This window comes from Pteropus medius, unplaced genomic scaffold (genome assembly GCF_902729225.1).
Source record: "Pteropus medius unplaced genomic scaffold, Ma_sr-lr_union100, whole genome shotgun sequence".
NCBI classification, from domain to species: domain Eukaryota; kingdom Metazoa; phylum Chordata; class Mammalia; order Chiroptera; family Pteropodidae; genus Pteropus; species Pteropus medius.
Window position 1 is genome coordinate 16523291 of NW_024340692.1, and position 24841 is coordinate 16548131.

At 39.0% G+C, this 24841-nt stretch overlaps 1 protein-coding gene across 6 annotated transcripts in view; it reads left to right on the forward strand.

The window, feature by feature from the left end:
• The window catches only part of TJP2 (tight junction protein 2), a 102077-nt gene that overhangs the window by 66203 nt on the left and 11033 nt on the right, over window positions 1-24841 (forward strand). For all 6 annotated transcript variants that reach the window (XM_039836098.1, XM_039836272.1, XM_039836187.1 and 3 more), the window contains 16 exons: window positions 1952-2005; window positions 4411-4535; window positions 6099-6201; window positions 7418-8054; window positions 11336-11439; window positions 12064-12217; window positions 13445-13553; window positions 13659-13792; window positions 15313-15379; window positions 16218-16368; window positions 19947-20055; window positions 21242-21452; window positions 22124-22311; window positions 22764-22859; window positions 23562-23641; window positions 24056-24266. In XM_039836098.1, coding sequence (XP_039692032.1) covers window positions 1961-2005; window positions 4411-4535; window positions 6099-6201; window positions 7418-8054; window positions 11336-11439; window positions 12064-12217; window positions 13445-13553; window positions 13659-13792; window positions 15313-15379; window positions 16218-16368; window positions 19947-20055; window positions 21242-21452; window positions 22124-22311; window positions 22764-22859; window positions 23562-23641; window positions 24056-24266 — 2524 coding nt within the window. In that variant the 5' untranslated portion in view covers window positions 1952-1960. The remainder of the gene's footprint in view (window positions 1-1951; window positions 2006-4410; window positions 4536-6098; window positions 6202-7417; window positions 8055-11335; window positions 11440-12063; window positions 12218-13444; window positions 13554-13658; window positions 13793-15312; window positions 15380-16217; window positions 16369-19946; window positions 20056-21241; window positions 21453-22123; window positions 22312-22763; window positions 22860-23561; window positions 23642-24055; window positions 24267-24841) is intronic.

Here is a 24841-nt window from a genome sequence, read left to right on the forward strand (position 1 = left end):
ACTGTTAACTACAGTTGCATACAGCCAGTATGTGTTCAGGCTCACCTTCCTTCTTGCATTTTAGGTCTTCTGGGATTTTCTTCTTTCTTAAATTTATCCTTTGGAAATTCTTTTATTGCTGGTCTATGGCAATAATCTGTCCCAGTTTTTTTTTTTTTAATGTATTTTCTGCCCTCTAAATGAACAGATATTGTTTTAAAGATATTATTCTACTAACTTACTAAACAGTTCCTATTACTGCTGTTTAGAAGTTGGCTGTTATTCTCATTGATGTTCTTTTATTAGTAATTTCTTCTGTCTAGCTGCTCTCCAGTCTCTAGATCTGTGGTTAGATTACCATGTGTTTCAAGGTTCTTTTCTTTTAAAATTTTTACCCTGCCTGTCATGTACTGGGCTTCCTGAAGATAATGACTCTTCAATTCTGGATGAGTCATTATCTCTTCAAGTATTGCACTTCTCCCACAGTCTCTTGTCATCTCCTTCAGGAAATCTAATTAACGCTTCGTCCTGCATTCTGGGTAATTTCACATCCATCTTCTAGTTCATTAATTAGCATCTTCAACCATGGGTAGCATGAGGTTTAGTCCACTGTTTCAGTTACCACCTTTTTCTACAAAGTTTATTTGCTTCTTTTTTTTCAGATTTGCTTGGTCATTTTTGATGGTCTCTTGTTCTCTTCATTATATTTTCAAGATCTTCTTTTAATTTCTTATGACAAACATATGATGCATATTTGACCTACTTGTTTTGGTCTGTGACTGATGTTTCTAATATTTACCATCTTTGATTATGCAATTTTTTATTTCTTCTGGCTCTCACTCATGGTGATATTTTGTGTGTGTGTTTAAATCACAAACTCATGTTCCTCAAATGCTTACCTTGGTGGTTCTTTGAAGCCTGTGTATCAGTGAGTTCCTTGGAGAGAATTTGCATCTGCCTCTGGATACTTGAGTATTACCAGTGCAGAACCATTTTGGACCTGAAGTGTGTGGGAGGGCAGGGGTGGTTGCATTCAGAATATGAATTTCAGTCCCAAACCTTTGTGAGAACAGGTCTGTTGATAGGAATTCTCCAGGGAGATATTTTTAGTTATTTCCACTCTACCCGGAGCCAAGGATGAGATAGGCGAGTGTCCTTGCCATCTCCATCTGCCTGGTGGTGTTTTTTCCCTAGTACATCCACTTTGATCTGATTTCCACCCTGTTTGGATCCTACAGTTTATCTCTCTCCCCAGCCTCCTGTTTAAATGCCTGCTTCAGTGCTGGCTTATCTCTCTGGTTTTGAGCTTTCTTGGCATTTCTAGCCTTTAAGGATTTCCCCTCAAAGGCAGCCAGCATTATTGGATTATTATTATTTTTAAAATGATATCTACTATTTTCTGATTTTTTAAGATATCTATTTTGGAATATTCTTAGAAATTGAAGCCCCAGTGGTCTGTTTATGCAGGCATTTTCATCTTTCACACTCAGCAATACTGATGGAGAAAAGGGATCCCACAGATTGACCAATTGGGCACTCTCTGTGATAAGGCCAGACTCCTTTATACATAAAAATGCACAAAACTTGCTTAGAAGATTACCTTTGACAGAAGGAGGGACGAGTGGTTAAAAAAAAAAAATGAAAAAAATACCTGCTTGCAAATGTCTAATTCTCTTTCTATGGGATTTTATAATGACAGTGTTTTGGAGAAGTGATAATAAAAAGGCTCAACACTTAATATTATATTCTTTTTAAGGTATCTCTCTCACTGTCCTTCACTAATTTTTTCAGTATTGTTAAGGTTGCCATTTTGTTGAAGGGGAGAGTGTGTTTGAAAATGGGTAGCATAGTGTTCTTAAAAAGCATGAACTCTTTTTGGTATATTGAAAGTATAAACTGGATTTTATATAATGAGATATTTTGAATTATAGTTTTATTTGTAGCATTGAAATGTCTGCTTGTTTTGAAACAGGCCCCAGGCATGGAAGAACTGATATGGGAACAGTACACTGTGACCCTACAAAAGGTGAGTGCTGCACATTTCATATATGCTGCAATCAAGTTCTTGAGTTCACAGATCCATGATCTTGTTTATTATTGCTCAAACACAGTTTATTTCCCCATGAGGTGGATAATATATTATAGGTAATATCTGGCAATAATTACCACATTAACAAAGATTTGCATGCTATTATTTATTTATTTAGTTAGTTTAAGGTCTGTATAATGTAGAAAGTTTTATAGGTTATTTGGTGTTTTCATCTATCACCAGCAGTACATGTTACTTAAAAAAAGAGTAAAGATGGGGAGCAATGGAAATAACTTATACTATTTAAGGACGTTGAAGTAGCTTCTACAATTTTTATAATTTTAATTATAACTTGTAACTCCCTCAGTGAGTTTTAAGTCCAAACTAAATTTTAAAACTTTGGTTTAGCAATCAAGTGACATGGGCTGTTTTTTTGTCTCAGTCCTGATTACATTAAGAGGTGTAGAGTTAATCTGGTTTTTAAAAATACCATCCCCAATGGAATTGAAAGTAGAAGTACACAAATATAGTGGACAATTTGATGATGGACAGATGGGAGGGGGATTGAGGGGCTGGGAAAATGGGGTGAAGGTTTAAAGAAGTACAAATTATTAGTTGGTAGATGGTCACGGGGATGGGGAGCATGGCATAGGGAATGCAGTTAGCATTAATGTAATGGCTAGGTGGAAAACCAGAGGAGAGAAGGAGCAATTAGGGGGATCGTTTTATAAACTACATAAGTGTCTAACCAATGTACTATATACTTGAAACTAATTATAATAAATTAAAAAAAAATAAAATATAAAACAGAAGCAATCCCACATATAAATATATTTTACCTTATTTTTAAAGTCATTTCAGAGCTATGGTCCCTCTTGATTAAATGAGGTAATACAAGCAGCTTCTAGTACTAGGAGTCCAGCATATCAGCGTTGCTTAACAATGTTAGCATCGTTCCTTTTCATTCCAATGGTAAAGTTCGAGGTAGGCATGATAGGTGTTAACTCTACTCAAAACAAACGTAGCCATCGGGGGCATGTGAGTGATTTGTGTATGGCTGAGCTGGACTAGCCATTATGGTCCCCAAGACTTATTCCGCCAAGCTGCCTCGGTCAGCGTTGCTGTGATTTTCCTGGGCCCTGTAGAGGTCCTATTCCTGCTCTGAACCACTTTAGTGTCCGTCACTTCCTGGAAGGATTTTAAGTTCCTCAAATGAAGCCTTCCTTCTTCAACTTCGAGAAAATTGGTTTCTGAATGAATATGTATTAAATTAATCCAGGCAGGAAAAAATAGACCAGTGCTCAGGTGCCAAAATTTCTGGGGCAGTAATCACAGTTTCTTCAGTTGAGGGGTTTCTCCTCTTTAGGTCTTTTTTTTTTTCAGTTCTAATTATCTTCTTACTCTCCATGCTGTTTTCACCACCATTTCACATACCCCTTGAGTCGTGGACCTCAGACTGGGGAAAGCAAGAGACATTTTAGGCCTGGTATAGGTGATGGAGCTACCTCTCTGTAAAACCAGGTACCAGGTGATGGTGCTGCCAGATTCAAAGCTGTGTGATCAATGTCCAACAACTCAGCCTGTTTTGTGTTGGTGATTGTCACCAGTGGGCCTGACGTGGGAACTTTTCTTGGGAAATTTTTCTATTCTCTGAATAGATTTTTACATAATCAAACCCTCATTTAGGGTTATAGTCACATGTACTCATATCATCTGGATGAAACCTGGGAGCTTAGCTTTTTTAAACACTGAAACGAATCAGGATTATGTATTACCTGGGTTCACTGTTAGACTTTTCTAGACCAATCGGGGATGTAATTAATCTGTATTTTCATCTTATATGCGTGCAGAAAAGAATTTAATGCTTGCTGTCTCATAAGATCCCAAAACTTTTATATTCAGATTTTATTTTATCTTTAAAATCCATGTCCTTCTTTTCACTGTATGTTAAAATGAAACCACCAGCTCATCTAACTTGGAAGTTAAAAATATACTTTAAAAATATGGTTTTAGTACAGATTCAGTTGTGACTGAAGGTGTTCCAGCTCAGGCCAGGATATGAAAATGGATATGATCAGCGATTTGAATAGCGCAGACGGTGTTATTTGGATAGACGGTGTTATTCCCACCCCGTGCCAGCTTCTAGTGATAACTACAGTGTTATCAATCTTTTCCAGCTTTCACAAGGCTGTTTCTTTTAGATAAGGAATTTCCCTTTATAAACCTGTCATGATGCTGCTTTATTTTGTTTCTCATTTGTTCCTGTAGCCCCGTTTCTGAGCTGTCTCTGGTGATTGGTTCAACCTTTATCTTACTGAGGGCTTGTAATAAATCCTGAAAGCTACTTACGGAAGGTTTTTTTTTTTCCCTCCCTCTCTTCTTCTCTTAACTTTGATGAACAGGATTCCAAAAGAGGATTTGGAATTGCAGTGTCCGGAGGCAGAGACAACCCCCACTTTGAAAATGGAGAAACTTCAATTGTCATTTCTGACGTGCTTCCGGGTGGGCCCGCTGACGGGCTGCTTCAGTGAGTGGCCCTCCTTTTCCACCCCAGCCCCTGCCAGCCACACTGCTTAGCCCTAGACAGGGTGGTTTGGGTGGTAGGCACTTTTGAAATTAAAAAAAAAAAAAGCATATGTGTTTGTATGTGCACTTTTGTATATATACATATATATGTATATATACAAAACACACAGAATCTTCAGATGGGGATTGAGAACATATGTACCATATTTGAATAATCCACAGTCCTTTGGAAACATCCAAATTCTGGAGAAAGGAAAGCAATTATTTCTGTAGGAAAATTATTCTAACCAGCACGGCTGTCATTCCTGGGTTTAGGGACCATTTCTGAACATGGAATATAACATTGGCATGCTTGTTTTTCCCTAATGCGTACCTAACACTTTACATGTATTTTTTAATTTTAAATTTTATTTATTATTTTAATTAATTATTTTTAATTGAAGAAATGGTTTAAAATCCCACCCCCACCTACCCCTCCCCTCTGGTAACCACTAGTCCATTGTCCATGTCCATGAGTCTTTGTTTGTTTGTCCTGTTCATTCGTTGCTTTTAGGACATGTATTTTAATTTATATTCTTTAAGAATTTAATGAGGATGCTATGGCATAGTGATTATCTGATTTATAAGAAAGATGTGGAAATTGGGAAACTTTACTACATGAAAACACAAGTTTTCCAGCTGTCAGCCTTCTAGTCTGAAGAGATAATGCCATTTGAAAATTTGTGTGTCTGAGTCCCTCAGTTTCATTTCTCAGGGCAGAATCTAAAGTTAATTTCATGACTGCCTTGGCCAAACAGCTCCAGAGTTTTAGTATTTATTGGCATTCCAAGTCTCTATGGGTCTGTCAAAGTTAGTAGTCTTTCAAAGTAGAATTTTAAAATGATTTTGGGGATAATATAAAGTTAAGAATTAAGGTTCTATAACTGCCAAATTTCTTTGAGTTTTTTTTAATTAAAATTATTGAGTTGACATTGGTTAATAAAATCAAATAGGTTTCAAGTGTACAATTCAATAATAGGTCATATGTGTATCGCATTGTGTGTTGACCACCCAAAGTTAAATTCCTTCCGTTATCACATATTTGACTCCCTTGACCTATGGCTACCTCCTGCCTACCCACTCTTTAAGAATTTGAGGCAAGCTCTTGACTTCTCCCCTTTCAAAATACCAGTGGGTATAAATCTTCTCTTTTGGGGTGGGGGATGGTGGCTTGTTTGTAGACTTCCTGAAGCCCACTGTGTACCTGGGGTAAGGAGGCCTGTTACAGGAGTTCATTTGTGCTCAGATCTTACCACTGTCAGGTGCCTGCTGGAGGGATCCTGTAGTTTGGGTCCTTCTCCCCAGGTGGTTTCCAGTTCACACTGTCAAAAGTGGGCTGGGTGGCTCCTGGGTTCCTTCCTCAGAAGAGATCAGATTGAGTTGACTGATTAAGTTTTGTGAGTCATCAGACACTGAGCCCTTTAATAAGTATTTCAGGTCAGTGTGCTGCCTCTGTCCCGAAATAAATGATTTACTGTGAATGCGTAGGATTTTTTCACATCCTGTTTTTATTTTTGGTTTTCAGAGAAAATGATAGGGTCGTCATGGTTAACGGCACCTCCATGGAGGATGTGCTCCATTCATTTGCTGTTCAGCAGCTGAGAAAAAGTGGGAAGATCGCTGCCATTGTAAGTTTGGGGTTTGTGTTCAGCTCACCTCCATAGCATCTTGTTTTTATGCCCAGAAGAAAATTACCACTTTTAAGCACTTGACAAAATTACATAATATAGGGGCTGTTACTTGTATCCTAAGTACTTTAGGAGGGTGATATAATGGATGATGTAAAGATGTATGTAATTCCTCCCTGCCTCTTCCTCACCTTTTTCCTAACATCTTAAGACCAATAATAATTCTCTTACCTGAGTGAGTTGTCTTAAGAGTCAGGTTAGACAATTATTTTCTTTAAGAATTAACTAGATTGAGAACAATGGTAAAACAGCATTAATTTAGAAAATAAATTTCAGCTCAAAAATTCGTGTGCAAAAAATCCAAGCAAGATCTGTTATATCTTCATAAAGTGCAGTTTCTTAAGAGATATTGGCAGTCTGTAGCATTCATTCATTTATTTGCTCACTCATTCATTCACAAACATTGGCTGGGAATCAACTATGAGCCACTTGGCCCTAGAGCGGGTCTGTGCTGCAAGGAGTGTTCTCTCCAGTTGAACACAAAGCAAGAAGTTGGAATACAGTGAGTTTAAGGGCAGTGCTAGGGGTTTGCACCCAGTATGTGGTTTTCATTTTTTTTTTTCAACTTTATATTAGGAAAAATTTTAAACAAAAAGAAAAGTTCAAAGATTAATGTAATAAGCACATATCTTCTACATGTTAATAGTCTGCCATTTTTACTTGATTTTTCCTCCTTACATGTATGTAAACACGTACATATTTTTACATTCAGGATCCAATCAAAGTTTATTGATTGCATTTGGTTGTCTTTTTAGTTCTTTTTAGTCTGGGAAGGTTCTGCTTTCCACCGCCTCTCCCCCTTTCCCTTTTTTTCAATGACATTACAAAGAATGAAGAAGAATCTAGGCAGTTGTATATAGAGTGTCTCACTTCCTGAATTTTAATTTTTTTAACTTAGTGATTTAAAGACCCTTCGTCCTTTTCACACTGAGTAGAAGCAGATTTTGGAGGCACTATGTTGAGACCTTTATACTCACTGATTTTATTCTGAACCCTAAGAGATCTTTATTGTCCCAGTTTTCCACATGAGGAAACTGAGGGTTAGTGAGTAGGCAGGGACACAGTTTTACTGGAATGAGAACCGGAGCTCTTAACCACTGCATCCTCTGCATTTAATTGTGATTGTCTTGCGTCCCCACTGTGTTTTGGTTAACAGGTGGTCAAGAGGCCCCGGAAGGTCCAGCTGGCCCCGCCTCAGGTCAGCCCTCCGCTCAATGAGGATGACCGGGCTTTTGAGGTGATGGATGAGTTTGACAGGAGAAGTGCCCAGAGCGGGTACAGTGAGAGGAGCCGGCTGCGCAGCTGGGAGGAAAGCTTGGAGAGAGGGCGTCCCCACGACCGGCCACGCAGCCGGGAGCGGGACCGGAGCCGTGGCCGGAGCCTGGAGCGGGGCCTGGACCATGACGACTATGGCCGAGCCCAAGACAGGAGCCGTGGCCGGAGCCTGGAGCGGGGCCTGGACCATGACGACTATGGTCGAACCCGAGACCGGAACCGCGGCCGGAGCCTGGAGCGGGACCTGGACCATGTCGACTATGGCCGAGCCCGAGAAAGCAGCCGTGGCCACAGCATTGACCAGGCCTATGACCGGGCCTACAGCCCGGAGGTGGAATACGGCTACAGGTCCCAGCGTGATGTCCGGTATGAGATGTCCCGGAGCCGCAGCCGCGAGCACCTCCGCTCTCGCAGCCGCAGTCCCAGCCCGGAGCCGAGAGGCCGGCCAGACCACTCAGGCCAGCTGGAACCAGAGAGGCCCATCGGGGTCCTTCTGATGAAAAGCAAAGCAAATGAAGGTAGTAATGCTTGATGAAGAAAGGCACTAGTATAATAATAGCTAAGTCTTACACGGCACTTACTATGTGCCAAGTACTGCCCTAAATGCTTGCACAGATCAGCTTATTTCATCCTCATCACCACCTTATGTGGGAGTTATTCCTATCTTCATTTTATAGATGGAGGCTAAGGCACAGAAAAGTTCATTGAACTTGCATAGGCTGCAGAAATCCAGCTTTAAACTTCTAGGCTGGTGGTTCTCAATGTAGCGTTAAGTATCACCTGGACACTGCTTAGAAATGCAGTTGCTGAGGCCTGGGCTCAGCCCCACTGACTCAGCAACACTGGGATGGACGGCCCCTGCGGGCCCCTGGAGTCTGTTAAGGATGTTTCCTGGTGAGCCTGGTGCGGCTTACACTGATGAAAGGGAAATACTCTAGCTAATCTCAGTTGCATTTTGCTCTATGCCAGGGCCTGTGCTGAATAAATATTCTCATTTACTCCTCACTGGAACCTTGTATGGTAGGTAGGGACTCCATTCCTGTTTTACAGGTGTATCAAAGTGCAAAGAAGTTTTGGGTTATGCCCACATGTGAGGCAGGCTCTGGCCCAGGCTGCCCGTCTGACTTTACATTCCTGGAGCACCTGCATGTACTTAATCACATCCAGAATTCACTAAAGCCCCATGCGGCAGCTAGGGAAGCTACTAGCACTGCACTTTAGGTGAGGATTCTGAAACTCGAGGGGAAGCACCTTGCCCACATCTTGGAGCTGTTAAGTGGTGGACTAGAACTCAAAACTCCATCTTCTGGAAACAGATGATAGGAAACAAGTAGGTGAATAAACAGGGCTGTGGAGCCTGGTCTTGGCTTCTGACTTTTTAAATTTCTTGCGACACATCTTTTATCTCTTTCTGTTCTCTTAATTGTTCCTCTAAGAGGAAAAAAGATGAAGAGCATCCAAGAATGCAAAGTGAAAAGTGAAAGACTTACTGCCTTTTAAATAAGGAATTTGGATTTTAAATAGCCTACCTTTGAGGAATGTGTGTCTTAGGAGTATAAAGGATTCTATAGAATCTTTATAACCATTTATAATGACATGAATTCATCAGCCCTCAAGAACCGCAAAACTATTCTGCTCTCAGATTGAAAGATGGACTTTAGCAAAGTTCTGAGAAAGATTACTTGACATGAGACCTCCTTCACAGAGGTCTGATGGACATTCTGTAGGACTTATATCCCAGGCTGAGTTACCTAAAGCAATGCTTTTCAAACTTTTTCTCCTCCTTTCTCCTTTTTCCCTCCTCCCCTTCTTCTCTCTTCTCCCTCTTGCCACAGTAAGGACCACAATCTTGTAAACAATCATAGATGTATCTACATATAAAAACTTGAAAACTTTCATGGAATAGTATTTTATGTGATGCATTCTCAGAGCGGTTCATGGCAATAAATTTAAAAATGCTCGTTGCAGCTCACTAAATTGATTTTAAGACTTGCTAATGGGTTGTGACCTGCAATTTAAAAGGACATTGCCTGTCCTAAGAGACTGCCCAAATCATGCCTGGTCTTAGTAATACTACCCAGGAAAACAGGGGGGTTATGCCCCTTTGCTGATACAGCATTTTACTTCTCCTGGTCCATTTTGTTCCTCAAACTTAGAATTCATTAAAAAAGAGGTTTCACTTTTTTTGCTGCCTTTTGCTGAGATTAGAGCTGCATAAAAATTAATCTTTAAAGAAATGGCAGTAGGCAGGATCTACATTTGATTAAGAAAAATATGATCTGTTTATATGGCCAGGTATTGCATTTCATGGGCACCAAATAGCCTCCTGGTAGATGTCCTAGAAGCTGGTCAATTGATTTTTTTCGTCATTTAAGAGATATCCACATACACACCAATAAATCTATTTGCAACCTTACATTATGAGTGTAGTTTTTAAGAGGATAAAGGAATTGTTGATACATGAGAAAGAAGTCATCACTCAAGGTTGTCTCAACCTTATCTCTTGGCCAGTAGGGAATCGTCATCCATGAAAGAAGATCCTGTCTTACCCTTATTCTTTCTTTCTTGTCAGCTTCCTAGGGGGTGGGGGTGAACTTCAGCAGTTTAAATCACTGTAGTTAGATCTGATGCTAACTTACTGTAGGTCATTTAAAACTTATCTTTAAACCTAACTTCATAACTTTTCTAAATGTCAGAATGTTACTTCATTTCGTAATTAGAAGATTTCGAGTCCAGAAGAGTATAGTAAAATTCGAATGTGTCTCTAGTAAAACCTGCTAGCTTTTGGTAGCTTCCTAAAGCAACCAAAATATATACTTAAAATATGTATTTTTCAGGTTTAGTAAGTAAAATCAGAATAGTCTGAATAGTATTTAATACATTTTAAATTATATACATACACACACATATATATATAGACTTAGTACAGTATTTTTTCTTTTGGGAGCAATTCAAAGTCCATAAACCCCCCAGAGCTATGCTTTGCTTTGCTCGACTTACCCCTTTTCTTTACACGCTGAAATTTTTTCAGTGCCAAACCTCACACAATCTAAATTGTTACAGAGGAAGGTTATTCTATTTGCAGTGCTATCCTGTAGATGGCTGTATTGTCAGCAGAATGTGCCTATTAAGAGGTACTGAATTGTTTTTTTCTCCTCAACATTTCGTTTTGAAAAGTGTTAATTTTATAGCAAATACTCATACATAGCTTTCACCTAGTTTTACTAGTTGTTAGCGTTTTGCCACATTTGTTTTTCTTCTTCCTTTTTTTCCCCTTTCTCCCGCCCGTTTGTCCTCATCCTCTCCACCACCATTCCCCTCTCAGTGGTGTTTGGGAACTACTTGAAAGTAAGTTGCAGCCATTGTAACCCTTTACCTCTAAATATTTCAGCAGGTATCTCCTGACGATAAGAACATTCTCTTACATAGTCATACTGTCTTTATCACATTAACATTATTATCCTTTTTAATATATTGCGGTACAGTTCATTTTGTAGTTGCTCCAAAATAATTAACCCACGCCCACCCCTCACCTCTTCCCCACATTGGATCAAGGATCTAGTGAAGGTTCATGGGTTGCATTCGGTTTTTATGGCTCTTAATCTAGAATAGTCCCTCTGCTTCTTGTTTTCTTTATGATGACTTTTTTTATTTGATGATTCTAGACCAGTTGTCTTACAGAATGTTCCATATGTAAAATTAATTTTTTTATAAATATTTTTGAATAGTCCTAAAAACCAAGCTAAGTTTTCTGAACCAGTTGATGAAATACGTGCATGTTGACGTGTTTGTCTCCTAGAGTATGGTCTCCGGCTCGGAAGTCAGATCTTCATAAAGGAAATGACTAGTACCGGTCTGGCAACTAAAGATGGCAACCTGCACGAAGGGGACATAATTCTCAAGGTGGGTATAGGACAAGCAGATTCATGACTGGCACATTTTCACACTCAAGTATCAACACAGTTAAACTTTGTTGCAGTAGGAGTCAATAGCAAGACAAAAGCTGGGAAGAGCAGTAGAGTAAAATAATTTTTATCAGAAAAACCAGATTTGGAGGTTTGTAATAGTTTAATGTCAGTTTTTTAAAAAATATCTCAATGAATACTTTTTTTTTCTTCTCTGTTTATTTAAAGTTTAAGCTCCTATTCCCTAAACTAAGGAAAGATGAGACGGGGAGTTGGTGGTATATGAATGCTGAATATTTAATAGTTTTTGTAAACCTCTCTGGTCAGGAAACATGTTCCAGTAGTAAGCCAAACCATCCCCTTGAGCTTGGAAGTTAAATAAATTAGCAGAGTAACTTAAGTACACTACAGCTCTCTCGCTCCTGTATTTGGGATCCAGGCATGCAGGGTTGTATTTAATTTAAAGGATAATTCGTTTTTATTCCCTCAGTCATCTTAAAGCCCATGTCTGTTTGAATAGCTGAGCAAAACCTGTACATTTTTAGAAGGGGAAAATATGAGTGTTTTGTTTCACTGTGAATAGTTGTATTGCATGTAACATTACTATTCTCTATAAACACAGATAAATGGAACTGTAACTGAGAACATGTCTTTAACGGATGCTCGAAAACTGATAGAAAAGTCAAGAGGAAAACTCCAGCTAGTGGTGTTGAGAGACAGCAAACAGACGCTCATCAACATTCCATCGCTAAATGACAGCGACTCAGAAATAGAAGGTAAAGAAAGAGGAGGCTGTGAGCTTAGCCAGAAGCAAGGGAGGCTGTTGCTTCTGCATTCTCATCTCTATTTAGCACAGCCCTCAGCTGGAAGTTAAATTTCCCACAAGAAAGCCTCTCTTTTAAACTTTAATCCCAAAGATAAGTGTCTGGTTGGTATTATTAAAGTGTCTGTTGAAATTAGGTTTCCAACATGAAATTCTGGTGCGCTTGTAAACTCCCGGTGGACTCTGATTAGGCCACTGAAAACAAAAAGTGTATGAGCAGTTCAAAGAACTAACCGCATACGTTCGTAAATCGGTCATTCTTACACTTTCTCATGTTTTTTTATTTTTAGTAATTAATATTTTCAACAAAGAGAAGACGATATGGGGAATAGCAAAAATAGGTAGACACTATACTAAAGAATCAGAATGACTTATGTTGTATTTATTGGTTAGCAATCCATGTCACTTCTCTTTTATGAAACTATTTCTGTGAGTTATACATAGGATAAATTTTAACCATATACAAATTTAAATTACCAATAGAAATAATCATGTATTTCCTACTTAACCATCTAGGCTTGCCTTTGAGCAGAAAAGGTTAAAAAAAAATATTAAGTTCTCTAAGTTTTCAAACAGATGTTGATTTTTAAACGAATTGCTTTATAAATCTTAGTTTAATTTCCATTTTGTCAGAAGTCTAAGCGGTTGATACTGCTATGAGTGCAGTGCAGGAAAACCTAAGGAGCATGAGAAATCATCCCAGCACACTAGGGGCTTACAGTTTATTTCATTGCTATTCAAAATGTGGTCCTCGGTCCCCCAGCAGAATCAGCATCATCTGGAGCTTGAGTCTCAGGCCCCACCCCAGAACAATTGCATTCTAACAAGAGCCCAGGTGATTTGTATGTGCTTTGATGTTTGAGAAGTACTGCTTGTGTGGTAAAAATAAGTACGTAATACATGACCCAGTAATTGAATCTTGACTATTCAGTAGCAGTTTTGATGGAAAGTGTAATGAAAGAGGAATGTACAATTCTGTATTTGGCTTCCTCTTTATTAATTAATACCTTTCCCTTCAAACTGTCAGATTTTTTTCAATTTAGGAAGACTGTTAGACTAATAGCACATTTACTACCTGCCTCTCTTCCGTTTCCCATGTTACCTATTCAGAGAATAGGATAATTTCTGGTACAGGTCTTAAATATTTCATTAAAAAGTCTTTTCTTATTTTTGAAACCAGATATCTCAGAAATAGAGTCAAACCAATCATTTTCTCCAGAGGAGAGACGGCACCAATATTCCGACTATGATTATCATTCCTCAAATGAAAAGCTGAAAGAAAGGCCAAAGTAAGATCATGTATATTTTACCTTGCACACGTCACCGTGAGTGTACACACATACGTATTTGTGAATCTGCTACATTATGAGATGTTAACATGACGTATGCTTAAGTTCAAGAGAGGACGTGCAGAACAGATGGTCCAGGATGGGCGCCACACCCACTCCCTTTAAGTCCACGGGGGATATTGCGGCTGCACTTGGCACAGAGACCAGCAAGGAACCCTTGTGCCAAGAGGAAGCCCCAGGTAAGGCTCATTTTAAAGAGTCGCATTCAGAAATTTCTGCTTGGTAAATTCAGAGGGTGGCTGGAAGGAGAGAGAAATTATTTAGGAAAAAAATCATTTTCAAATATGGAAGAGGCATTTCTTTCTCTCTTTCAGTATTGAAAAAAAACCCATAAAGAAGAATAATGCTTTCTATAGGCCAACGTATTGGTCACGTTTTGTTATATTTGATTAGTTGTAGTTTTTTGTCTCCCAAACCTCATCTCTCATCCTGAACTATTTCTGTTCACAATACTTCTGACACCAAATGTGTGGATTTTTTTCCTCCACCCAACTACCAATTCTCGAATTCTCCAGACACCAATTGGATGTCTCCAATTCAGTTTAGTTCTGACACCAAGCAACTGGAGTTAGTGCAGACCCCACAAGTTAAGGGCTCTTTCCCACAAGATGCCCCCACATCAGATGCCAGCCGCAAGTCCCAGGTTATCACCCTTACTTCTGACCAACTGGCTCCCATGGTCCCCTCCTCAAGTTTGATAATTTACTAGAATGGTTCACAGAACTGAGAAAAGCACTTCATTTATTACTATTAGTTTTTTATAAAGGATACAGCTCAGGACCATTCAAATGGAAGAGATGCATAGGGCAAGGTATGGGGGAAGGAGAGTAGAGCTTCCATGCCCTCTCCAGGCATGTCACCCCCCTAGTACCTCCATGTACTCACCAACCCTGAAGCAATCCGAACCCCATAGTTTTATGGATTTTTAGGGAGGCTTTGTCATATGCATGATCAATTATTATCTCTGTCTCCAGCCCCTCACCCCTCCCTGGATGATGAACTGGTAGGCTGAAAGTTCCAAGCTTCTAATCATGGCTTGCTCATTCTCGTGACCAGCCCTGATCCTGAGGCTGTCCAGGAGCCCACAAGGGGTCATCTCTTTAAAACAAAGGACTCTAAGGAATATGGGAGCGTTGTGTCAGAAACTGGGGTCAAAGACTAAATATTAGAGCAAAAGATACTCCTGACATCCCTATCATCCTGGAAATTATGGGGAGTTTAGGAACTTCGTGTCAGGAATTGAAGGCAGAGACCAAATACATAACTAAAATTACATATTTTTAGTTAGTCACATTTTGTCATAGTTGATTACTTGAGGTCCTTTTTCATCCCCACCCCCTAACCCTCTAACCACCCTAAAATTATCACTGTGACTTTACACACATAAATATCTATCCTTGGAAAACAGTATTATTATATATTTTTTTAGTTATAAATAATGCTACGTTCTAGCACATATCATTATGCACCTTGTATTTTAGAGGTTCATTTCACTTCTCACTTATTTTGAGAAACTATTGGCACCTGCTAATGGCTTAAAATTAAATTTTGCTTTAGACTTATTTTTGTTGTTTGATGTGATGACATATGTAGCGTAAAGTATAGACTTGAATTTTTGGTAGGTTTTGTGAGATTTGTATTTTGAAACAAACTCCCTTTTAGTCCAGATTAGTAATGACAGGTACTTTTAAATCCACAGCTCCTCCACCAAAACCAACACCAAGAACTTATCTTCGTCCCAGTCCTGAAGATGAAGCAATATATGGGTATAAATTTTAGTCTCTCTCTTTTTTCTTTTTTTGTACAGCTCTGTCTCCTTAACTGAAATCCAGAAGAATGGTGTGTGTTTTTTTTTAACCATAGATGGTGGTTTTTCATATAATCAGCAACCTTTGACAAACCCCTATTGCTGCAAGTATTTATGAGAAAGAGAAATTATTTGTAGAAAGAGTAAACTGTGGAAGTGGGTGAATTTTGTGATGTTAACTTTGTCTGCTTTGTCCCTTATCTGGCTACTTCTCCAGAATGTGATTCTGAATATTTGAGTTTGCCAGATCAATAATAGCTCCCAGATAGGTGAAGTACTGCTTAACTGGTGGCTGTGTTGGGCCTGCGGTGACATGACGGTCCCAGAATGTCGGGGGAGGGAAGTGACACCATGCTCTGCACTTGATAATGAGAACCCCGGGATCAGTGGTGGTCAAGAGCAGCAGTTCCTGGATTAGGGGCTGTTTCCTTGGACCTAGACTGTCTGTCCATTTGATGAGCCCTGGGTGGCAGCAGGATTTCCTTTGGAAGAATTTTGAACTCGGAGTCAGATGGCTTTGATTTTAGCCCTAGCCTTGCCCTTTATTTGCTTTCTAATCTTTAATGAGCTCACGTAAACATTTTATATTTCTGCATCTTCACTAGTAAAGCGGGCCTCTCCTATTCATCTTACAGTCCTAGGGAAGATAAAATTATAGATTCTATGAGGAAAACGAGAGTGTCTGAAACTATAAATCACTCTGTAGATAGAAGAAATTAAATCTCATCTGCTAATGTTATTCCCCCTTTACAAAAATTATCTCCCATTTTTTCTTTCTGAAACGGAAACCATTGCAGCCCCAATACCAAAATGGTGAGGTTCAAGAAGGGAGACAGTGTGGGCCTTCGGTTGGCCGGTGGCAATGATGTTGGGATATTCGTGGCTGGCATTCAGGAGGGTACATCGGCAGAGCAAGAAGGCCTTCAAGAAGGGGACCAGATACTGAAGGTAAAGAAAGCCCAGCCCTGTTTCTGGAAGTTACCGGGAAAGAATGGGGTTTTCTGGATATTTTATATAAGGGGAGGGTAAGTGGGGAAGCTTGTGAAAATAGATCAGCTGCAGGTTTGTTGATGCCCAACATCAAGGTCTCTGTTCCTTGGAATGGGTCCTGTCTTCTAAGTCCTGGAACGCAGAACTCACTGCTATGTCTTTGGGGATTTATATAATGTGCAAAACTCTTGCAAAGATTTTTATTAATTTGAGTAATAAAAAATTGAGACTAAAGGTTAAGGAGGAAGATCTTTCAAAAGATCTTGCTAATGTTTGGTCTTTCATTGATTCTCCTGGTTGTCACTCTTAAGGCAGTGTGCTGTAATTGAACAAAGGTGGGCGTTGGCATCAGATCATCTGATTTGATCACATCCAGCCTCTCATTAGTTCTGTGACCCTGGCTCAACTACCAAGACTCAGGGGTCTGTATGTATTCATTGGGGATAAGAACACCTGCCTTGCAGGGACCCGGGGAAGATTAGAATAGATAACATTCCAGGTACCTAGCAGAGTTCCTGGTACAGAGTATGAAGGTCAGTGTCCCTTCTTTTTTTTCCCATTGGAAGATAATAAGTTGCTGCTATGCAATATATTATTTACATCTAAAATTGTCCAGGAGGGACAATATTGGTACTTTTAAAGTTACTGTATATATGTTTATATGTTCTATTGGTTTTTTAACATGATAACCAACTCAGCTTTGACATTTTATGAGATACGTGTAATGTATTTTCCGTTGACTTCAGAATAACCTTCAAGAATGTCAGGTACCTCGAGACTATAAAAAAAAAAGAATGCTAGGGAACTGTCTTCACTGAATTTCTGTTTCTATAGAATAACATTTCTCATGTAGGAGTTACTAGGAGGTCTGGTAAGAGCATCTAGGTTCAAAAGAGAGCAGAATAAAAAGCTGTAGAATTCCTGAGAAAACAATCAGCTGAGCACAAAACGGGCAGCCCTCTTCCTTTTTGGCTCTTGGCCCCATTACAGTAGTTCAGATTTCATTTCTGGAGCAGATGAAGGGCAGACCTTGATCATGAGCTTTGCTGAAGCTTTCCAGTGACATTCTAGACCATCTTTGGCTCTGGTCAGGATCCTAGAAGACTAAGTGTACCTGACTGAACCTCATGGTATCACATGATCCTAGGAAACATCACTTACTAAGTGCCACCGATAAGAATCCCATGTGAGTGCCAGCTCATACCAATTTACTCTTGGGCTGATGCCAAAGAAGAAAAAGCGTATTTCCTAACTAGTGTGGGACCACAGGAAGTCGTGTATGAATTGGGAAGCCTTTGCTCATGAAAGCTCAAGCATAAAATCTTGTATCCTGGGGGGAAAATGATTTTCTGAATTTCCATGAAAAAAATAGGGAATTCATCTAGGAGCTTGACAGCTTGACTTCTCTGTAAGTTGTTAAAGGTGGATAGAGCCACTTCCATGTGTAAAAGTCATAGTATGCAACGTTTACACTTTAAAAAGTGTCTTGCTTCCTGTTATCACCTAGAGATAACAGGAACTGGCTCGTTTTGCAATAACCTGGAGGTCAGGCAATAGCTGGTCTTTGTTCTTGGTTGTGAATAAATTTTCTGTTGACTGTAAAAGGAGCCCTCTTTTCTGCAAAGGGATGAAAAGATTGAGCTCACCCGATGGGGCAGAGAAGCTGCTACACAGTCATAGACTGTAGCTGATACAGAATCCGCTTCAGGCTCACAGCAGACATGGTAGACCCTGTAGACTACTAAATAGGTAATGAAAGAGGATATTTTATTGGAGAGGACAGTACAACCTAACCTTCAAGTATCAAAGTGCTGCCCTGGCCTTTTTTACTTTAATTCATTTCAGCACTCTTTTTCATGGCCAGGTTGAATACATGTGGTAAACTATGCACATACACTAACTACTTGTTTCTGTCGTAAGTTTTTTCAGTGCAGCTCTTTTGTCAAGGTGACAGTCTGACATGTGGAAGGGGAAACATGAGTGTGCTGTGCTGTGGTGGAATATGTGCCTTATAAATAACAGAAATAGACATACTTTTGTGCTTGGCTTGACCATCTCTTTGCTTATTATTTATCTGGTATAGCTGTCATTTCTCTTTCAGAAACTTTTAGATGATGGAAAAGAAAAAAAAACCTGTTTGTTTATGAACCATTTGGATTTTTAAATGTAGTTACTACGTGTGCTTTAATTTTGGCTATTAAGAGTTTTTGGCTTGCTTGAGGTCAGTCTCCTGTGGCTATGGTCATGGGCAGTGGGACCTTCAAAGTTTTCCCCTAGCCCTGTGGCCTCATCTTATTTAAATAAACAAATATAAGCATATACAGTGCATATAAAAACATGTGTGGCCACATATAGACACAGATGTAGATCCGCAAATGGCATAAGAAAGGATTAGATACCAGTGCAATGATCCCTAATTGGGGGATGGAGAGATGGGAATGACAGCTGTCCAAAATGCTAAATATTGTTTCATTTTAGGAAAAGTTAACATGATTACTTTAGCAAAGTATTTTAAAAGTACCAACTAAATTTTAGTCTAATGCCTATTTTCACTTAGTCATAAATTCTAATATTATTTAAATTAGGATCAGTTAATATCCTTTTTTTGAGTAATAAAGCATTACTTTTTGATTAAAGGGTTCTCAATGATTGAAGAAAATATTTCATAGGAATTCTGTATCTTTTCATTTTGTAATACATTAAAATATTAGGTACTTTAAAATAATTTTTGCATTTTACATATTTGTAATTACTCTTTTAAAATGGTTTTAAAGGTATAGAACAAAGATATCAAAATATCTTTTTCTAAAAAAATATCTTTTTCTTCGTCACATTTCAATTTTGCTTGCTTTCTAATGTATCTTCTAAAAGTCGTTTATAGTGTCCCCTACTCAATCAGTGGGGAATAAATGTTGTGGGGTCCTTGTCAGAAATAAGTGGTGTCAGAAGCTTAAATATATAAGCCTATATAATAGACTGTTGGCCTGTCATATAAGGCTAATGCTCTTCAATTTCATAAACTATTAACACCTTTTAGGTGGTATAAGCTATAGGAGAAAGTAAAGTTGGTCAGAATCCTTATTTTCAGGCTTTTATTTGAACCAATTTAAAAACAGGGTTAATGCCTTAAGCTGGGCCAGCGTGCTCATTGGCCATAAACTCTACTGCTCCCTATTGCATTATAGTTATCCATTACATGATTATAATTACCTTCCTGGCCACCTCTGTGAGAGACTCAAAGAAGAGAAGAAGACAAACACAACCATAAAATTCTAATCTGATCCAGTGACAAGTCTTTGATGGCAAGTATATCCCTACAGAGTGGTTGGCAGTATAGGGAAGCAAGAAAATGTGGTGATGCCCACACAGCCCAGGCCCTTAGCGAGGTGCTGCGAGGGCTCGTATAGAGACACTAAGGACTTCTTTACATCTGGATTTTGATCTGGGTGGGCCCTGATGAAAACACATAAAGAGTTCAGGTGGCACATTTATAAACACCTTCATGTTTTCTTCCCCCCGTTTGCCCTTTCTATCAGGTGAACACACAGGATTTCAGAGGGCTGGTTCGGGAGGATGCTGTTCTCTACCTGTTAGAAATCCCCAAAGGTGAAATGGTGACCATTTTAGCTCAGAGCCGAGCTGATGGTAAGCAAGTTTGGTCATTAGTTTAATGGTGGAGGGAGATAGTGGAGAAGATTAGAGAGGTGTCTTGGGACCAGAATAGGTAAATTTGGGTATTAAAAAATTAAAATGGATCTTAACACCTAATCTCTGAAGACAATTTAGGTACCATTTAACTTTCTATAGAAATGTTTTCTATGCATCCACTGAAATAATCTCACTAGTTGTGTCAATTTGGAATAAAACTGCTTTTCTGAACAATGATCCATCCTTAAGTACAACCTGGAGTTATTTTTGAGTCTTCCATATGATGGATGCAAAAAGCCACACCCACTGGTTAGCTCCCACATGAACCCATATCAGTCTGACAAGTGGCTTCACCTTTCTAGGCCTCATTGTTCTCATCTGTAAAATGGGGGTTGATAGTATCTTCCCGCTCTGCTTCAGAGGGTTGATTGACAACTGTATTAGTCAGTGTTCTCCAGAGAAACAGAACCAATAAGGGGTGTGTGTGTGTGTGTGTGTGTGTGTATGTATGAGAGAGAGAGAGATTGAGATTGATTGATTGATTGATTGATTATAAGGAATGACCTACCTAGATGATTATGGAGGCTGGCAAGTCCCAAGGTCTTCAGGGTGAATGGCAAACTGGAGACCCAAGGGAGCCGATAATATAGTTTTAGTCCAAGTCCATAGGCCTGAGAACCAGTAGAGCCAACAGTGTAGTTGGAGTCTGAAGGCTGGCGGACTTGAGACCCAAGAAGAGCTGGTGTTTCCATTTGAATCTGTAGACAGGAAAAAAACTGATGTCCCAGTTCAAAGTCAGAAAGAATTAGTTTTCTCCTACTTTGGAGAGGGTTCACTTTTTTAGTTCTGTGCAAGCCTTCAACTGATTGGCTAAAGCCCACCCACATCGGGGAGTGCAGTCCACTTTACTTAGTCTACTTATTTAAACATTAATCTCATCCCCAAACATCCAGAATGTTTGACCAAATATCTGGGCACCCCATGGCCCAGTCAAGTTGACACACAAAATTAACCATCACAGCAACTCATAAAGTTAGTTTTTAATTCTTATTTCTATTTGAGCTATAGGATCTGTACACTGAGTTTGCTAAATGGAGAGAAGTTAAAGAGGGTGATTGGAAATAGGAGAAACTGATAACTCTTAAAGCAAAATGTGGCATACAGCGATGCTTTTGTCTTTCAGTCTATAGAGACATACTGGCTTGTGGCAGAGGAGATTCATTTTTTATAAGAAGCCACTTTGAATGTGAGAAGGAAACTCCACAGAGCCTGGCCTTCACCAGAGGGGAGGTCTTCCGAGTGGTAGATACCCTGTATGATGGCAAGCTGGGCCACTGGTTGGCCGTGAGGATTGGAAACGAATTGGAGAAAGGCTTAATCCCCAACAAAAGCAGGTATCTGAGATCACATACTCCTATACACCCCTTTTTGCCTTTTTCCCACAAATAAACCTCAATCTCAATACCCTCAGAAAGTTTACCCACATTATTTGTCCTCATGTCCTCTCCCATTATCTACTTCTTGTTTATAAGGAGTGGCTTGGAACTGTGAAATAGCTACTTGCTGCTTTGTGTGAGTATTTAGCATCACTTGGTTGGTTGTTGCCTTTGGCTGGTGTTTGAACGAATACCGTGAAACAGAATGTTGAGCAAATACCAAGTGGCCACAGCTCACCTCTCAGAAATATGTTGCCCTTGTCCAGTACCCCGGCCCTCTTCCTCACCTCCAGTGGACACTTGGTTGACTGACGATGGGGAGACTAGGAAAGATACTTGTTCTTTGGCAGGGGTTTCAGATCTGTTTACTATATAGCAGCCTGTCAGAATGAGCCACTTTTAGTGTGTTTATTACTGAGCTCCCGGTGGATTTTATGGAGACCCAGCCTTTATATGCCTCCCTTGGGAAGACAGAGTCCCACATTGCCTACCCTGTGAAACCTCTTCATTGTCAAGCTGCATCTTCTCCAATCCAAGTTCATAAGAAATGAGTAGACTTGGCTAATGACATTCACATTTGCACATTTTCTAGCTCTAGAAATTTTCTTGGCTGTGGTTTCTTCCCTCAGAGCTGAACAAATGGCCAGCGTTCAGAATGCCCAAAGAGACAATGCTGGGGACAGGGCAGATTTCTGGAGAATGCGTGGCCAGAGATCCGGCTTGAAGAAGAACTTAAGGAAGAGTCGGGAAGACCTAACAGCTGTTGTGTCGGTTAGCACCAAGTTCCCGGCTTATGAGAGAGTTTTACTGCGAGAAGGTGAGGAAGCCAAACAGAGCCAGGAACTGATCCGACTGGGCTCTGAGCCCATCTTTCTTCATTTTCAGATTGTAGCTGTCAAGTTCAAACTTTTCTTTATCACTTATACCAAAGCCAGGTTATAGAGTTGGAATCATATTCACACACGAAATGAGACTTAAAAAATGTGAGCTGTGCAAACTCGTAAATGGAGGCATATTTCCACAATTTTAGTTATTTTTTTAAAATACTGCCATTTGAAAGTCTTTATATGTTACCTGTAGCAAAGTTTAATAAGAGTCAGGGGAATGAAGGCATATTCTTCAGAAAAGATCTGGGCTGAATTGGGGGTGGGAGAACGCACAGTTTCTTTCATTATTCATGTTATCATTAGCCTGTAAAATACTTTTGCTTCTTATTTTAACAGATAAGAAAGTGTATGCATTTTCATGGATTTTCTTGTCTCATTTCAGCTGGTTTCAAGAGACCTGTGGTTTTATTTGGCCCCATAGCAGATATAGCACTGGAAAAGTTAGCAAATGAGTTACCTGACCTGTTCCAAACTGCTAGTAAGTCTTTCAGTGACATCTTTCTCTCACAAAATTTTTGTTTTGAAAAATATCTGACATACAGAAAAGAATGAAAAAAATGAACATTCACACACACTTCGCCCGGAGTCACCATCTTGCCATATACACTCCTCCCGCAACCGGACACACACACACAATTACACACTTTTTAAAATTTCTGCTGAATCAATTGACAGTTAAAATTGCCAACATTATAATACTTTTTATCCCTGTGAATCTCCTAAGAATAAAGACATTCTCCTCCAACACAGCCATGCTACCATGGTCACAGCCAAGAAATTTAACACTGGTACAGTAATATTATTTAGTATGTAGTCAGTTTTTCAAATTTTCTCAGTTGTTCCAATTTTGTCCTTCATGGCTTTTTAAAAAAAAATTCAGAATGCAACCAAGGATCCTGCAGTACATTTGACTTTTTTGTCTTTCTAGTCTCTTTCTTTTTTCTAAATTATTTGGTGACATTGATATTTCAGAGTCCAAGCCACTTGTCTTAACATGTTAGACTGTCTATTTCCTCTTGATTAGATTTTGATTAAACAGCTGGCGTGGGCCCTTCCCATTGACTCTCCTAATGAAAGTCTCCTCATGTCAAATGTCCCATTATTGTTGAAGCCAGCTTGGTGTATTTGGTTGTCACTGATACCTAAAAAATTATTTAGCCTCTCGTTTTCGCTTTCGCAGAAACAGAACCGAAAGATGCAGGATCTGAGAAATCCAGCGGAGTGGTGCGGTTAAACACTGTGAGGCAAATTATTGAACAGGTGAGAAAATTCATCCAAAGGTCATGTTGTCAGAAAGAACTAAGTAGTGATTTGCTGAAGTCCTTTTTAGAATAGAATATGTATTTTAATAATCGTTCAATGTTAATAGTAAAAACATGAGTATCGTTGTGTGGAAACTAGTCAATATCCTATGGTAGTGATGTGTTGTTTTTTTTGTTTTTTTTGTTTTTTTCATTATTCTCAGCATTATACCCGATAACCTGTTAATTCATTCTCTTAGAAATTCTAATAGATTGGTAATGTTAACTAGACATAATGTGAAGAGAAATGTTTTCTGCCTTTTGATTTAAATTGACAAGTTTTATCTGATATGACCTTTACTTATTAAGACAAACTCTTTGATGCTACATGACTTTACATACCATTAATATAACCTTTTCCCATTTCTTACAGGATAAACATGCACTACTGGATGTGACTCCTAAAGCTGTAGACCTGTTGAATTATACTCAGTGGTTCCCGATTGTGATTTTTTTCAACCCAGACTCTAGACAGGGTGTCAAAACCATGAGACAGAGGTTGAATCCAACTTCTAACAAAAGTTCTCGAAAATTGTATGATCAAGCCAACAAGCTTAAAAAAACGTGTGCACATCTTTTTACAGGTAAGTGAAATTTAAAATGTAGTCTTTGCTCCAAAGTGAAAATTAGACAATTGAAGAATGCATGAAATAAGGAAGTAAATCTGAATTGGAGAATAGTAATCTGAAATACTAGTCATGACTCCTTGAAAAGTAGCTAAGCCTATAAAACGAGTATATTTGACTCATGGCATTTGTATATTTAATTTTGACTGAAAGTGATCATAAAGATCCATGGCACGCAATAATTCGTCATTTTGATGAAGTTCAAATTTTTGTGTGGGACTACAAGGCTGGTTTTTGAGCCATGCATACCACCTAGCACCCATATCTCTGTATCTGTTGTGTCATTGTCCTGTACTTACCATCCATGCATGTACTAACTTAAAAAGTATTAGAAACTTGATTTCATTATTTAAAAAATGTCCCCATAATAGAAACTTCAACACTGTAAATATTGGATGATACTAAGGATTTATTACTCCTGTTCTGAGGATGATAATGGCATTGTGATTATGTTTTTACAAAAAGAGTCCTTGTCTTTTAGGAATGTTTACTAATTAAAATAGTTATGGATGACCTAATATATATTTATAGAT